The 17,128-nt window shown below is 37.6% G+C and overlaps 1 protein-coding gene and 1 pseudogene across 6 annotated transcripts in view; one reads left to right on the top strand and one right to left on the bottom strand.

Moving 5' to 3' along the window:
- Nucleotides 1-17,128, bottom strand: part of Focad (focadhesin) — a 379,256-nt gene that overhangs the window by 124,024 nt on the left and 238,104 nt on the right. For all 6 annotated transcript variants that reach the window (XM_004631729.2, XM_023715838.1, XM_023715836.1 and 3 more), the window contains 2 exons: nt 11,846-12,031; nt 9,315-9,436 (listed from right to left, as the gene is read on the bottom strand). In XM_004631729.2, the coding sequence (XP_004631786.1) occupies nt 9,315-9,436; nt 11,846-12,031 (308 nt within the window). The remainder of the gene's footprint in view (nt 1-9,314; nt 9,437-11,845; nt 12,032-17,128) is intronic.
- On the top strand, nt 6,220-6,910 carry LOC105742248 (annotated as a pseudogene).

Raw genomic sequence — 17,128 nt, 5'->3', positions numbered from 1 at the left:
AAAAAAAAAAACTACCTTACAAGGATCTGTTTCCTTTCAGGTAGGCAATGAGAAAAATAGGCACTTTATTCACAATCTTGCTATTCTGTTCCCTCTAGATGAAGAAGAATATTTGGGGAAGATATCACAAGGAAAATAGCACTGAAAATGCAAAGTTAAGCTTCAGGTTCAGGAAACCAGGAAGAACTGTGAAGACACAGTTACTCCAAAATTCTTATAAACTAAGAAAAGATTTAGAAAGGAATGGCAACCCTGTGCTTTCACTTCCAAATACAGGATGCCATTTTTGGAGAAGATGCAGTTTATCTAAAATATGAAATATAAAGTCCTCTTAAGAACACATCAGATGCCATGAATGAGTTTTTATTATGAAGACACAAAATAAATATTAACACCTGCATAAGAGTCTCCTCTTTTGAAAAGCCCTTTTCTTATGCAATGGAAAATGTGGAAAGATGGGGAAGTGTACCTTAGACATTATAGGGATTTTACAAACTACTGGGGCCCTGTGAAGTCTCAGTGATGATGTTAGTAACATGTTACTCTCTAGATATTTTGTAACCTCTGTGATTCAGATTGTATTTGGAACTACTTTCTGAGACAACCAAACCATAGACTAGCTTTTTATTTCACTCGCTTCAGTACAACCCAATGTTTTATGTATCATCAAAAATTACTGTGGGAATTAAATCATGACAAACCATAAACATAGGTTGCAACCCAATCTAAACTGTACAAAACTATATCTCATGTAAATGATGATGTGTAATTTCTTTAACACAGTGTACAGAAATTCCCACTGGAGAAAGCTGATGGTTAGGAGAAAACTGAAACAAGGTAGGAAAAAAACATTCATTTGAGATACAAATGCAAAGAGAAGAGAATGCATATTACATGCTTAGGAATATATATGAATTCTCTGACCCTATGTTGTGTGAGATAGGAGGGAGACATGTGATTTTTGGACAAGAAGCCAATCTGTGTCATTGCCCCCCAAATCCTAGTCAACCTCATGGTCCAGCACGATTTCAGTGACGTAACTTCTGCATTTTGTTCCCTTACGTAATTTGCACTCAGCTCCATGGATTTTACCTTGGGTCTTCTGTCACTGCTTTTCAATCCTGGTCAAGAATTTACTCCTAGCACAGTTTGGTTCTTTAGATGAGTCTCCCGCATGCTCAGGGACAGTTTGCTAGTGTTACAGATGCTGACTCTGCTGCTGGAATTTCAAGTCACACGGCTGCACCCATATTCCTGGGAACAGTGGCTACTGCCCACAGGTATATATCTAGCATGTCTGCAACAAATAATTTCCTGCTGTGGGATTACAGGATGCTTTTGTGCAGAAGCATATTCAGATGGCTCAGAGCTACCCTGTCATCCTATTCCTGGTGGTGCTTTCCTCCAGTATTTAGTCATCAGCCCTCTGCAGTCACAAGAATGGATCCAGATTCTAAGTAGTGTAGTTATGGTCAGATTTCCAAAGATGGGAAGGGAGGATTAAAGTCTTCCATTTGTTTATCTTATATGCCCCATATATGGCAAAATTTGTATTAGTGAAAAGCAAAAGTATTCTGTATCAGGAAGACATTTCAAACTTAACTAAGATTCCTGGAAAGCTCAGAAGAGTCACTATTATTTGAGCATTATATGTAAAATCAATCTGATTCAAGATGGCTGATTAGTAAAAAAAAAAAAAGTACATATCACTATGTAGTTTAAAGTTATGTCTATAAGGTAACAATTTTTTTCTGCCATTTAACTGAACTGTTCAGATGGATAGGTTAAACATGTTAAAAGTCATTAATGAAAAACAGAGAAAGGTAAATATACTAAAATGAAAACAGAGAAAGGTAAGCTAAGCAACTCATCCACTTGGAAAGAACAGAATTTGTAAGAGCCAAGATTAAACAAGAGCTCCTCTGACTCAAAGGCTTATGCTTTTCCTACCCTATCACATCGTTGCCAGAGTAGTTTTTATTTATTTTTTTTAATTTTATTTATTTTGTGTGTATGTGTGTGTGTGTGTGTGTGTGTGTGTGGCCAGCTCAGTCCACAGGGGGAGGGGCTGGCTGGCATGTGGTGCTGGGGGATTGAACCGTGGTCGCTTTGCTTTGCTAAGCTTGTTCTAAGTAGGTGCTTTAGACCACTGAGCCATCTCACCAGCCCCTCAAGTTTATTTTCAATATAGTCTATTTGTAATACTTTAAGAATGGCATTAGAGCCTGGCAAGCGCAAGGGCTTGAGTTCAATCCCCAGTTCTGCCCCCCGACCAAAAAAAAAAAAAGAATGGCATTAGAAGTTTATTTAGATAATTCCAACTTAGTTGCACTGATGCCCTGAAAAGAAACTTTATTTGCAGTTAAATAATATAAGAAGGTTATATGTTAGGTGTGCATCTCAAGTTTTGTGATCTGAATTAAATAGTCATGGCTTGACAAAAAAAAAAAGGAAATAAAGAGAAGGGAACAATACCCATTTTACAAAGGGGAGTATTATCCTGATAACAACCAGGCAAAGATATTACCAGAAAATTATAGAACAGCATCTCTCATGAGAACAGATGCAAAAATCCTTCACAAAATATTAGCAAGTGAAATGAAGCAGTATATAAATAGGCTAGATGAGTATGATCTAGTAACATTTATCCCAAGCATAAAGAGTTGGTCTGCACTGGAAAATCAATCAAAATAATTCATAATATCTTAATAGATGTAGAAAAGGGATTTGATACAATTCAACATCCATTTGTGATGAAAATTCTCAGCAATTTAATACTAAAGAAAATATTCTCAACCTAACATGATGATCTACCAAAAAATCTCTTCCCTAACATCCTATCCAATGGTAAAATACTAAATGCTTTTCCTTAATACTGTGAATGAGACAAGAATCTCCACTCTCACCAGTTCTATTCAACACTGTAATAGATGCCCTAGACAGCACAGTCAGACACTGAAAAAGAAATGAAGTAATTAATGAAAACCATCCTTATTCATAGATGACATAATAAAACAAAAATAATCTACAGAAGGGCTATAAGAGTTTTAAATGAGCTCAATAAGGTCACAGTAGAAAACTATGTGTGTATACACTACCAACAAGCAGTCACAAATTAATCCCACCACAGTCCACTGCAACACCATCTAACCAGATAGGGTCAGGTTCAGTGGTGGATGCCTGTAATCCCAGCTACCTGGGGAGTTGAAAGAGGAAGCTCCCAAGTTCAAGGTCAGCCTCGAGACCCTCCCAAAATTAAATTTTTGAAAGGGCTAAAGTGTAGCTCAGTAGTTGAGTACTTCAGTGCAATCCTTGGTACTAGGAAATGGATCACAGGGTAAAATACAAGCCTTAAAATGTAAAACTTCTGGGCTGGGGAGAGAGCTCAGCAATCTAAGTACCTGCCTGGCAAGTGCAAGCACTTGGGTTCAATCCCCAGTACCACGTGCTGTGCTGGCCCCAGAATCCCAGACCTGCTGTGTCAGCCCCAAAACTGGGTATGGTGGCTCATACCAGCACTGGTGAGGCTGACACAAAAGGATTACAAGTCTGAGCTGCATAGCGAGACCATGTATCAAATAAATAAATAAACAAAGAAATGATTTTTTAAAAAAATATAAAACTTCTACAAGAAAATAATTATTTGTATGGCTTGTGTCTCGATATTTTCCCAAGCCCCATGAAGTCATAGGAGGAGCCTTTCAGAGGTGGCTGAGTCTAGAATGTGTGGTGCTGGGATCAAGGGTGTGTGAATGGTAAGTCAGTTCACTGATAAATCTGACATAGTTCCGGTTAGGTTTAAGGGTGTAAGTGTTACACCCACTCTAGAGCAGGTAGCCTCCATAAAATATAAGTGACAGAAAGAGAGCTAATCTATTCCCATCTGCCTGCTTATCACGGACTATTTCTCCACTGTGATGCCCCTCTACCATGTCAACCTGCTTTGGAGCCAGCTGACAACGGATGGAAACTTCTATGCACTCGAGCCAAATAAACTTTTCCTCCTTTAATTTTGGAGAGAAGAGTAACTTGGACACTGTCCATACACTGGTTAACTGATAAACTAATTGTGGTATATCCATATAAAAAAAAATTATTCTGCCTTTACAAAAAGAAGTATTGATATACGCTACAACATAAACCTTGAAAACCTTATTCTAAGCAAAAGAATAATGTGCTCAAAACACATGTATTTTTAATAAATAAAAAAAATGGTCAAGGGCCGGCCAAATAGCTCAGTGGATTAAAGCGCCTGCAAGCAGGCACAGGGGCCAGGGGTTCAATCCCCGGGGCCTGCCTTGCTGGCCCCACCCCCAGGGTACACTGAGAGGCAATTGAGACTGGGCATGGTGGCTCATGCCTGTAATCCCAGCTCTTGGGAGGCTGTAAACAGGCAGATCATTATGAATCCAATCTAGTAGTGAGACCCTGTAGGCCCTTCCCTAAAATACAAAAAACAAAAAACAAAAAAAAAAAAAAAAAAAGGATGATCAGGGACTGGGCAGGTAGTTCAAGGTCTAAGCACCTGCCTGGCAAGCACAAGGACCCAGGTTCAATCCCCAGTACCTCATGCCATGCTGGACCTGCGCCAAGCCAGCCACCAAAACTGGGTGTGGTAGCATACACCTGTAATCCCAGCTCTGGGGAGGCTGAGATGAGAGGCTCACTAGGAGTCTGAGCTTCCTAGCATGATCCTGTACCAAATACATACATACATAAATACATATTTTTGAAAAAAGATGGTCAACATTATTAATCATTCAGAAATATCCAAAAGGAAAATACTGATAAGACCCCAAATGGAAGCAATTATCCACCTACAAGAATAGCCACAATTTCAAACCCTAACCATAGCCAGCCCTGGCAAGAAGACAGAGCAACTAAAACACTTGTGCTTTGCAGAGGGTGCTGAAAATGAGACAACCACCAGGAAAACAGCTGCCTCATGCTTTTTATAAACGTAAGTAGCACTTACCACACAGCCTAGCAATTTCACTCGTAGGTATTATTTATTTTAAAAAATGAAAACAGATGTCCACACATAGACTTTTATGAGAATGTTTATAGTACCAGATTTATTCATAACCAAAAAACTGGGAAAACCTCAAGGATCCCTCATTTAGTGACTTAGCAAAAACCCCTGAATTTTAAAATATTTATTTATTTATTTATTTATTTATTTGCAGAATCAGGGGTTGAACTCAGGCCCTTGCGCTTGCCAGGGAAGTGCTTACTCTACTGAGCCATCTCCCCGGCTGATACTTGCAATTATGATAAGCCAAATAGAAGCCATAAGTGGAAAGGTGAAGGTTCTCAACAATAAAAAAAAAATTGTATGCTAAGGTTGCTAAACTGTACAGTAAAACAAATCTACCAATGAAATTGCAAAGAAGGAAAAGGAAATCTGGCTACTTTTGCTGTCACGTCTCAAACTGCAAAAGTTAAAGATACACTGCATGAAAAGTACTTAATTACGATAGAAAGGGTATTACTGTTCCATGCTATTCATGGTTTTAGGCAGCCACTGAGGGCCTCAGCACCTAGCCCTCTCAAAAAAGGGAAGACCATTGTGAAAGGCACTTTAATAGCTCTCGAGCCTCATTCCTAGGTTCAATCTCCAGACTCCTCTACTTTGCATCTGATGGCCTTCACTAAATTAACAAGATCTATCTCAGAGCATTAATGCAAAGATTAAATGGATACACAGATGTTTTCTCACTTATGACTATCAGATGGTATCCTGATGAACCATGACGAATCTAGTGTATGGAACTCATTTAACAACACTAGGACTTACATTACAGACAGTTCACCTTCACAGTCACAAGGAGGTTTGATACCACAACTAAGCAACAAAAGCAAGTATCATACTGTGTTTTGCTAGTCCATTAAAAAAATCCAAATTAAAAGTACTATTTCTACCAAATCTATGTCACTTGTATACAACCGTAAATATTTTTCAAAATTATAAGACAAGGTCTGTCCCATCCTGCTGCAGGCTGCTCTGTGGGTACCTTGCTCGGGGTTCCCTAGGCACTTAGCCAATGTCCTCTGAGAACGCCCTGGGAACTGGTGGGAGGCAGCACTGTCAGGGACATTCCAGGGGGCCCAGGGGGACTGATGAGGCTCCAGGTCCAGCCCATGCACAGGAAGCAAGTTAAGGATTAATACAAAGCTCAGAAGCAGATAGTGCCAGACAACAAGCAGTACTTGGTTAGTGTGGCAGCATTTCCTTCTCCCACTGCTGCTGAGATGGCAGAAATTAGTCAAATTCAGTATGAAATGGAATACACCGAAGGTATTAGTTAGCATATAAAGGTCCCGGAAAAATTAGAAGTTGTACTACCAAAGGCTGACCTGGAACAAGGATTCCAAAGAAGGATTCTAAATGCTAGTGTGATAGTACAGGTTCCAGAGAGGATTGTTGTGGCAGGAAATAATGAAGACATTTCATTTTCAAGACCAGAACATCTTGACCTTATTCAGTGAACTCCTTTAAAGCCTCCGGCACTAAAAACACTACCTCGTGTACTTACATTAAGTGAGAGACCGCTAGATTTGTCTGCACTTAGAAAGACCTTCTCCAACCCCTCAAAGTGATGAAATCTGTGCAGTTGGCAGGCTAAAAGGAAAGCGCTCTATGAGTGAAAATGCTGTTCGCCAAAGTGGACAGCTGGTCAGAAACGATGCTGCGTATGGCATTTCAAATGTAGATACAACAATTGAAGGAACAGTGGATGACATGACTGTTGTAGATGCAGCTTCATTAAGACAACAGATAATCAAACTAAACAGACATCTACAACTTCTAGAAGAAGAGAACAAAGAATGTGCTACAAGAGAAATGGTCATGTGTTTAATTACTGTTGCGTTCTGGCTGCTTAATAGCTGACTCTGGTTTCGCTGCTAGAGGTAACCTCGGCGCTCAGATATATTGTCTCAGCTGCCAGAAATATAAAGGATTTACAAACGTCTTTGTTTCTGTCTTTGCAGCATATGTGATTTTATACAGCCATGTCCTAAAAAAAGTATTTCTTCCAGAAAGTAGGAGAAAGGACCTGTAGTTGTAGAAGTAAGGTATATTCTGTCCCTCCCTTAAATTTCTCTTTAAAGTAATTCTGCAGTAATATCTTACATACAATTCTTTTGCATGTTTTGTAAATAGGTTCTATTTTTGTTTTGTTTTGTTTTAAATTGGTTTTTAACCTCATTGATCTGTACAAGTGATTCTCTGAAAGGGAAAGAGAATATATCAGCAATGATTTATAAAGGTAGCTGTAAAAGAAAATAAGTGTTTTGTGCTGTTTGCCACTAGTAGGCAGTTTTGTTAATAGACATTTATGCACCGCCTTTCGACATTAACACTTGAAGTTATGGTCTGGTACCAGATTTAAGAAAATCAAACCGCCTAATATTTCATGATCACCTGTACAATTTAATTGATTCCTAACAATAAAAAATCATAAGCTGAAACACCTGAAATCATGGACCACATATATGTACAATAATTTTAGAAGTACATAAGCTGATTGTAAAATGTTATTGCAATTGTTACTCTTATTAATCAGCTCTTAAACTTGTATTAGTTTTTGTTACATAGTTTAAGAAACTATATGGCTAATTCCCTTTCTGCCTTTCTTTAAAAACACAGATGAACTTAAATATGCAGCAGATAGAATCTGAAGTAAAACCATATAATGCCTTTGGCAGAATTCTGTTCAATATGCCTTCTAGTTGACTCTAAAAATAATGATCTTATTTTCTCATCTCTTTGAAATTCTAGGCCTACAGCTGCAAGAATTTTAAACCAAGGACTTTCTTTGCTAAATCTAGGGTACACTTTATAAATTCTGATACATTATCTAGGATATGTTCCACTAGTCCTCACCACACTTTCCCTCAAGTCTGTTCTGATGGTGACTTTTAAAACCATTTTTAAGACCTCAAACTATGCTTGTTCTCAGATACTTTGTACAGTTTAAAGACACAAAAAGGCACCAAATCTCTCCCTTTTCTATTTTAACTAATGAGATGCCAGGGAAAATTAATGTAGATATCCCCCATTTTCCTGTTTCATAAAATTTAATCTCTCTTCTTCCCAAAGAAATACTATTCTTCAAACATCTTCCTTTCCTGGTTAGATGAATGAAGACAATGTTTTACTCAAAACAGCCCTACTATTTATGCCATTTCAATTCTAACTACAGAAAAGGAAAAAAGGTGGTATAGAATAAAGGTGGGCCCCATCGTACCTTACTACACAGGTGGCAACTGGTATAACTGTGATATTTTGTTCTGTTATTCATTCATACATTTTCACTTACAAACCTGAATGAGTGCCACAAAATTTTTAAAAAACAACAAAATATACACATTTCTCAAGTACTTTTCCATCTGGCCAGATAGCTCAGCAGACTAAAGCACCTGCTTAGGCAAAGCGCAGCAGCCAGGGTTTAATCCTCAGTGTGCAGAGCCGGCCCCGCCCCCGGGGTGCACTGAGACAGCATAGAGACTGGTGTGGTGGCATCCACCTGTAATGGCAGTGCTTGGGAGGCTGCAAACAGGAGCATCACTATGAGTTTGATCTACATAGTGAGACCCTGCAGACCCTGTACCAAATACATTCGGGGGGGGCACATTCAAGTACTTTTCACCTTTCCTCTTTCCCCTGGTTCTGCTAGAACCTTCATTGATCAGATTTCATGCAAGTCATCTAGCAACAACAAATAACTATCTTTAAAAGGTAGGTGGACAAAAAAAGCTAAAATAAATACTAAACCAATGCCTTAGTTTTAAAATACATTATTATTTACTGATAATTCTACTCACAAAATATAAATATTAGTGCCTTACTTACAAAGGATTAAAATTAATAGTACTTTTGTTTAAGTAATAATTAAAATCTTAATATAGCCAGTGGAAGTTAGGCATTGAGGAAATAAGCCAAATATGTAGATACTTAGCCCCTAATACTTTAGGCTACGTAGGAAGAGAAATATGCCAGTTTCTTCAAAAATACCTCAAGATATTTTAGCATTCTATTCACTTGGCTAATTTGGTAACCTTTAAAGACTTTTTTTTAATGCAATTCATAGTGAACATGGTCACAGATGGCAGTCCCAGCACTTGGGAGTCAAAAGCCACTGGATCACTGTGATCACCTGGGCTACACGGCCCGAGGCCAGCTGAACTACATAGGGAGATTCTGTCTCAAAAAATAAAAGCAACTTGTATTAGTTATGATAAAGCAATAAAGAGAAACTCTAAAATACACACAAAAAAGGGGCTGCTGTGAAGAGTGGAAAGGCACCTACCTCATGTACAAGAGCAAGGGACATCTGCTTGAAACTTCGCCCTCTACTGGCCATTAACCGATGAAGTGGTTTTCCATCTTTACTCTGATACATGGCAACATCATAGCAAAACAGCATACCACCTTTATTTTGAAAAAATAAATCTAAGCAGACATTTATTATGGAGAAACCTAACAGAAATAATCTGGATAGAGCTCTAATGAAAAGATAATCTCATAAGATCACTTGCTAAGCAAATTATAATACTTGACTATTGCTAAGGAAAATAAATAAATAAATAAATAAGGCTAACAGTTAAACTAGGCATGATGGGCTCATGACTATATCCCCAGAACATTAGGAAGTTAAGACAAGAGGACTGCAAATTCAAACCTAGCTTGTGCAAATTTGTAACTCACCAAAAACTGCCTCAGGTGGACTAAGTGGCTGCTTAGGCAAGCACAGGAACTGGGATTCAATCTCCAGCACTACATGCCCCCAGACACGCTGACCTGGCCACTGAGATTGGGCATGGTGGTATTCACCTGTAATCCCAGCACTGGGGAGTCTGAAAACAGGAGGATCACTATGAGTCCAAGCTGCATAGTGAGACCCTGTACCTAATATATTTTAAAAGGGGGGGAAAAAAAAAAACCTGCCTCAAAATTTAAAAAAGGATTTTCTAATGGTGTTTGTAAGTAGGATCACAAGTCTGCATCTTGTACAGCAATTAACCACTAAGAAGAATATATGCAGTGTATTATTTGTTGAAACTGTACTTTCGATTTGATTTGAAACTGTCTCATTGCTATATGTTTATCAATAAAACTTTGAAAAGAAAAAAAAAATTTAAAAAAGGAGGCAGGTAGGAGTATCCATGGGAAGGAACTTCGTCCAATCCAAAGTATTTTTAAAAAGTTAGTTTTAAAATATCATGTACTAGGGGCTGGTGAGATGGCTCAGTGGTCTAAGGCACCTACTTAGAACAAGCTAAGCTAAGCAAAACACAGAGACCGCGGTTCAATCCCCCAGCACCACATGCCAGCCAGCCCCACCCCCTGGTAGGCTGAGCTGGCCACACACACTAAATAAATAAATCTTTAAAAAATATATATATATATCATGTACTAGTAAGTAACTTACATGTAAATAATGTAAGTATAAACATTTATAAATAAATGAACAAATTTGCAATGCCTTTTAATCTTTGTAAACTACTGATTATAGAGATTCCATTAAGCTTTTTTCCTAATATTAATTATATTTAAAGAGAAGCACATACACATATTACTCTTTGCATATTCTTTTTGTTTTGTACTGGATATCAAACTCAGAACTTTGTACTTGCCAGGTGGGCACAATGCCGCTGAGCTATATCTCTGGACCTATATTCTTTATATATTCTCAACAACATGTTGTCCCTTAGTTTACATCCACAGTAGACAAGCTCTCCCTCCTACCTGCACCCACGGCACATATCCAGAGGCAGCCGGCCCCTGAGGCCAATCAAAAGGGAAGCATAACTCACAGTAACCACTTTGCCTGCTTTATTTTTATAACTAATTTCCTTCACTAAGTCTAGTTGTTGTGAGAATCATTTATTTGTAATTAGAAGCTTTCATATATATTAATAAGTATTGTTTCTGTGGCTGCATTTGGGTTTATCCCTAAGAATAAAACCACTGAGCAATAGATATGAATTTCTTCAGTATCAGTTTCCAAAGCAGTATATGAACTGTTATTGCCAACAAAAGTTCTGGTTGTTCCACCTACTCACCAACAAATTTGTCTCCTGGTAACCCTGGGGGATTGTTCCAGTAATCCCTGTGGATACTGGAATATACACTCTAGAGATGCGTGTGTCCCTTAATTTAAAATAATGCAATATTTGAACATAATCTATTCACATCCTCCCATATACTTTAAATAATCTCTGCTCTACTTATAATTGTTAATGTAAACTAAAGGACATTAAACAACTGCTATCTATACTGTTTAAGGATTAATGATGAGGCAAGCAAAGCCTGTACATGTCTAATACAAACACTTTAAAAAAAATTATTTGCAATGCTTGGTTTGTTGAATCAAAAGATGTGGAATTCATGAGTACAAATTATCAAATATGGAGTAGGAATGTAATGATATTTTATTGTAGCTTTAATTTACATTTTTCTCATGTTAAAGAAGTTGACCATCTTTTCGTATGTTCCATGCAGTTACTAAAATCTTTACTGGTTTCTGTTTTTTCCAACAGGCCCAGCATGTGCTTGGGAAAAAACCCTAATCCTAACCTACAATCTGAATCAGTAAATATCCTCCAAAGGGGAAAAAAGTAAGTCTCAAATGTTCAGCCCAGTCAGGAAATTTAGCCTATCCATTTTAGCCTACCTAATTTATCTATTTGTCTTTTTTCTACAGTTTTCTGATGCCTTTTAAATATGATTATTTATTTTTGTAATTTATCTGGTCTTGCTATGATTTATTACAACCTACTTCGAAGTGACATTTAAATCATACCGAAAATCCTGTAACATACTATACACTATTCTTACCTGCAAGGCCAGGTTTCAATCCTGGTTGTTTATTTGTTTCATACATCTTCAGAATAAAATTGGGGACTCCTGCTACGGTCTTTCCTTGGTCTGTGCGGATACCTCCTTTTAAGGCAGAATGATATATCCCCCGGGGCATATTCATCATTTCTTGCTTCACAAGTGATTCAAAAAATTCTTCCAAAGCTGAAAAAAAGATAAAAAGAGATGAAAAGTTTGGGGCAAGGGAGACAGTTTGGCGGTCTAAGCACCTGCCTGGGAAGTGCAAGGACCTGGGTTTGATCCCAAGTACCACATGCCGTGCCAGCCCCGTGCCATGCAGGCCACTGAGACTGGGTATGGTGGTGGACACCTGTAATCCCAGCACTGGGGAGGCTGAGATAAGAGGATCACTATGAGTCCAAGCTGCATATGTAGGCCCTGTACCATATATATACATACAGACGTACATACATGAGTTAAAAAAAAAAAAAAAAAAGCAATAGGTTAAAGTAAATACAGTGTTTTAGAAAAAAAATCATCTTAATTTTTATATAAACTTTAGGCTATACTTCAGTTGAATTTCACATGGTGAAAGGAAAACTTTTGATCCCCATCCTCTTCTTATCTTCTCCAAATCAGAACATGGTGTCCAGTTGTTTCAGCTTAGACATCATTCTTAATTCCCATCTTCTTGTATGTAAGCCATTAGCAAATTCTGCCCCCACTTTCAAACTATATCCCAAACCCATCCTTGTCCTCCATTACACTGCTACTTGCTTGTGTGTCACTGTCTTTCTTTCTCATGTATACTAATATAAAGACTAGTTTATTGGTTTCTATTAAGGCCACTCCTGAAAACTTCCCACTCACCAGGAGACAGAATGTTACTATTCCCTTTCGAAGGCCACTCAATGGCTTTTCATTATACATATAAAAATTCCATAAATTCAGACCATGAAAATCATATTCCCTCTGACTTCATTTCTATCAGCCTCCCTCCTTGTCTTTGGTGTTTTGTTTTGTTTTGTTTTGTTTTGTTTTGTTTTGTTTTGTTTTGTTTTTGCTCGGAATGCCTTCAAGGCATGACTGGCTGTCTTGTGTTGTGGGGATCGAACCAAAGCAACTGGAGCCTGACTGCTTTGTTGAAGCAGCCACTTAAAGAACTGAGCTACAGGGCAGGCCCCCCCTCCTTGTCTTTGGAAGTTAAAGTTACACTTCTAGACAGTATATTTCTATTTCTCAAAACCTCAAAGTTGCGATCTGGGGGCCAGCAAACTTACAGGTCCTTTCACCTGGTACATATCATTTTCAGATCATCAGGCCACTGAGATAGTTCAGCAGACTAAGCACCTGCTTTGGCAAGCACAGGGACCAAGGTTCAATCCCTAGTCCCACATACTGTGCTGGCCCTGTCCCCGGGGCGTGCTAAGCCAGCAAATGAGTCCAGTGGTAGTGGTGCACACCTGTAATCCCAGCACTGGGGAGGCTGAAAACAGGAGGATCAGTACAAGTCTGACCTGCATAGTGAGACTCTGTACCAAATACATTTTAAAAAAGGAGAGATTCTCTGGTGTTACACATTTCCAGATTATCACATGACTGACTCCTTTGTCTTTTAGGTGTCCTCTGGGAGGTGTTTTATGACCAAACATCATTCTATAACTATCTCAGCAGTTATTAAAAAGAGAAATGTAGCCAATGTGCAGGCCTGGCATGTGAGTGGAACTTTCTCCATCAGATAGCCCCGATGTAGAACCTGAAGCAGAACTCCCTGCAAAGAGGCTAAAGGAAAGAGCCACGAGCAGAACATCTTGCCAGAGTGGCACAGAGGGTACACTTACAAGGGCTGCAGCAGGAAGAAGTGGAGCTCAGCAGCCAGACCCAAGCCACATTTACCTGGACCAGTTTAAACTTGGTAGATCCAGGCCTAGTGCTAAGGTAAAAACTCTACCAAAGCTCTGCAGCAAAGGTCAGAAGACAGTGTTACACAAAAGAAACAAAATGCAGTCTCAGGCCCTGAGCCCACCCAGAACAAATGCAGCAGACACTAGCATAGAAGAAACTGGGAATCACACACCTGAAATCTCTGAAATAATAGCGTCTGAAGTAAAGAAACAACTGCAGAGAGGTATAGAGGAAATCAGATCAGAAATAATTTCTGAAGTAAAAAAAGAAATAACTATAATCAAAGAATTACTAATTACTTCTAAAGATGACACTAATTAAAAAAAGAGTATAGAAAAATGATGGAATCCTTGAATGAGCAATATAAGAAAGAAATAGAATGCATGAAGCAGATCCAAAGTTATATACAGGAAATTAAAATCTCAATCACAAGCTGGCAAAGCCGTTTCAATGAAAGTGAAAATAGACTTTCAGGCCTTGAAGACACCATTGCAGCTAGTGAAAAGGTAAGAAAAGATCTCTTAAAAAGAACTAGGATGAAGGAAAAAAAATAACTCAACATCTGTAAGACAATGCAAAGATGAACAATGTAAGACTAACAGGCATCAAAGAGAAAGAAGTCAATACAAATGGTATAAAAAGAACATAGGCACAAGTAATAACAGAAAACTTCCCAAACATGGGAAAACAATCTGACATTCACGTAACCAAAGCATATAGAACTCCAAATAACATCAACCCAATTAAAAACACACCCACATATAATAATCAAGATCCCAGAAATTCAGCACAGGAACAGTATACTAAAAGCCACTAGAGAAAAGAAACAGATCACATTTAAAGGAAAACCCATCAGAATAACGGCAGATTTCTCTTCATAAACCATCAAGTCAAGAAAAGCATGCAGCAAAGTACTTCAAGTCTTTCAAGAAAACAAATTCCAACCCAGACCTATAAGTATATATCCTGCAAAACTCTCTTTCAAGTTAAATGGAGAAGCGAAATACTTTCATGACAAAGAACAACTTAAGAATTTCATGACAACAAAGCCAATCCAACACAGACTACTAAAACATATTCTAGAGAGGGATCAAAATGACCACAACTCCATGAATGAGAATGGAAGGAACCCACCAAATAGAGCAAACAATTAAACACAGGAGAAAAAGAGGTATACAATAACAGTCTTTTAATTATTCTTTTGTATACAGCAGCAAAATATTTCCATCAGCATACTCTACAAATGGACTTCTCCTGCACTCTATGGGTCATGACTGTTTGGGTCTACAGGGTAGATATCAAGGAAATAGCAGTAGCTCAGTCCCACAAGTGCCACCTGGCCACCAGTAAGCCTCATGGACACTGTCCAGGTCCACCACCTACTAAAACTTTGTGTGACATCCTCTCTCCAAACTGTCAGAGGTGCTGATCATATATTTGCCATTCCAGTGTTTTTGTTATGTTTTATTCTTAGTAATCCTTTACTATCATGAAAACTTTTTCTTAGTTTATATTTTTGTATACTCTGAATTGATCACAGATTTGTACATATGATACACTACATTCTGGCCTTTTAGTTGGACTCACAATTTAATTTTAATTTTTGAATATTATTTTGAAATATTTAATTTTGAATTAATTTTTAATTGTATCAATATTGTTTAATTTTAATTTTGTTTTATGATGTATACTGTTTCTTTGACTTACAATCTATTTATAAGACATGGTGTGATATTTTCTCCTACTATTAGAAACTTTTAAAAGTGTATTTCCATGATCTGTTGACTTTATATTAGTTCTTCCTTGTCTTTTACACACACACACACACACACACACACACACACACACACACGAAAAATTATGTATATAACTTGATATAACACTGATTCTGCTTTGTGGAAATCTTCAATAACCTTTTAAATGGGTTCATCGGGTTCATCTAAAATAATTATATTTTACATAGTCCCACGTAACTACCATTTTTAGAGCTCTTTATTCTTTTTTTTTTTTTTTTAATTTAATACAGGGACTACAGGGTCTACAGGGTCTCACTATGTAGATTGGACTTGTGATCCATCTGTGTTCAGCCTCCCAAATGCTGGGATTACAGGGGTGCGCCACCACGCCCAGTCTCAATTGCTGTCTCAGTGTACTGCTGGGGCAGGGCCAGCACTGCAGGCCCGGGACACGGGCCCCTGCATCTGCCTAAGCAGACACTTCAATCTGCTGAGCTATTTGGCCGGCCCTTGAGAGTTCTTTATTCTTTATCCAGGACCATACAGTATAACTGGAAAATATTTTACTTTTAGTTTTCAAAGGTATGTTTCCTACATATAAAATTCAATAAGGACATCTTTTTTTGGGTTTTTTTTTTCCCCCAGACCTTTAAATAAGTAAGTCCAGTGTCTTACCCACTTGTTCTTTTTTTTTTTTTTTTTTTCCTAATGTGGAATAAAATGCTATTTAACTTTGTTCTTCCATAGCTAGTATTTTTTCTATGTATATGCTTTAATGATTTTTTTTTCTTTACAATTAGTTTCCAACATTTTCAGTGTTGTGTATCTTGGTATGATTTTATTCATATTTCTTGTGCAAAAGATTCATCTTTCTTGGAAATGTGGTACTATAATTTTAACTAAATTCAGAAATTTTAAATCTTTAAATATTTATTGCCTACCCCCTTCTACTTTGAGAATTCTAATTAAGTGAATGTAAGTTTCTTGATTTTGGCACAGAGAAAACTATTATATGAGTGATCTATAAATTCTTCATGTTTATTTTAGGTAAGTTTTATTGTTATATTCATTTAAGTTTGTAAATAACTCTTTTACAGTGTGCAATCTATTATTAATCTCGCATTATGTATTCATTTCAGAAGCATTTTTCTAAAATTCATTGTCTACATCTTTCACATTTCAATATTTGTTTACAATTTTTAATTTGCTATATAATTATTATTGATTTTCAATAAAGTTAATAATGAGTTAAAAGGGGGCCTGCCCCTTAGCTCAGTTCTTTAAGTGGCTGCTTCAACAAAGCAGTCAGGCTCAGGTTGCTGTGGTTCGATCCCCACACCTCAAGCCAGCCAAACCTGCCCTGAAGGCACTGTTTGAAAAAAAAAAAAAAAAGAGTCAAAAGATAAAAAGAGAAATGTGTATTTTTTTACTATGTTCTGTGTAATTAAGCCCAAGGTCTTTGTTGTTCACTATTTTACTTATTAAAAAATAACATAGAAATGTAGGATCAGAAGACAAGAGGATGTACAAAATATGTCCAAGTGTCATTTTCCTAAGGACCACTAGAGGCTGCCCAATACAGAAACAAAGAAACCTTAAAGCCAAAGAAATCACATGGAGCATGGAGTACAAAACAAAAAGCAAAGCCAGCAGACTGGGG

The sequence above is a fragment of the Octodon degus genome, unplaced genomic scaffold, assembly GCF_000260255.1.
Source record: "Octodon degus isolate 3935 unplaced genomic scaffold, OctDeg1.0 scaffold00044, whole genome shotgun sequence".
Classification (NCBI taxonomy): domain Eukaryota; kingdom Metazoa; phylum Chordata; class Mammalia; order Rodentia; family Octodontidae; genus Octodon; species Octodon degus.
This window is presented reverse-complemented; position numbering and strand designations above follow the sequence as displayed.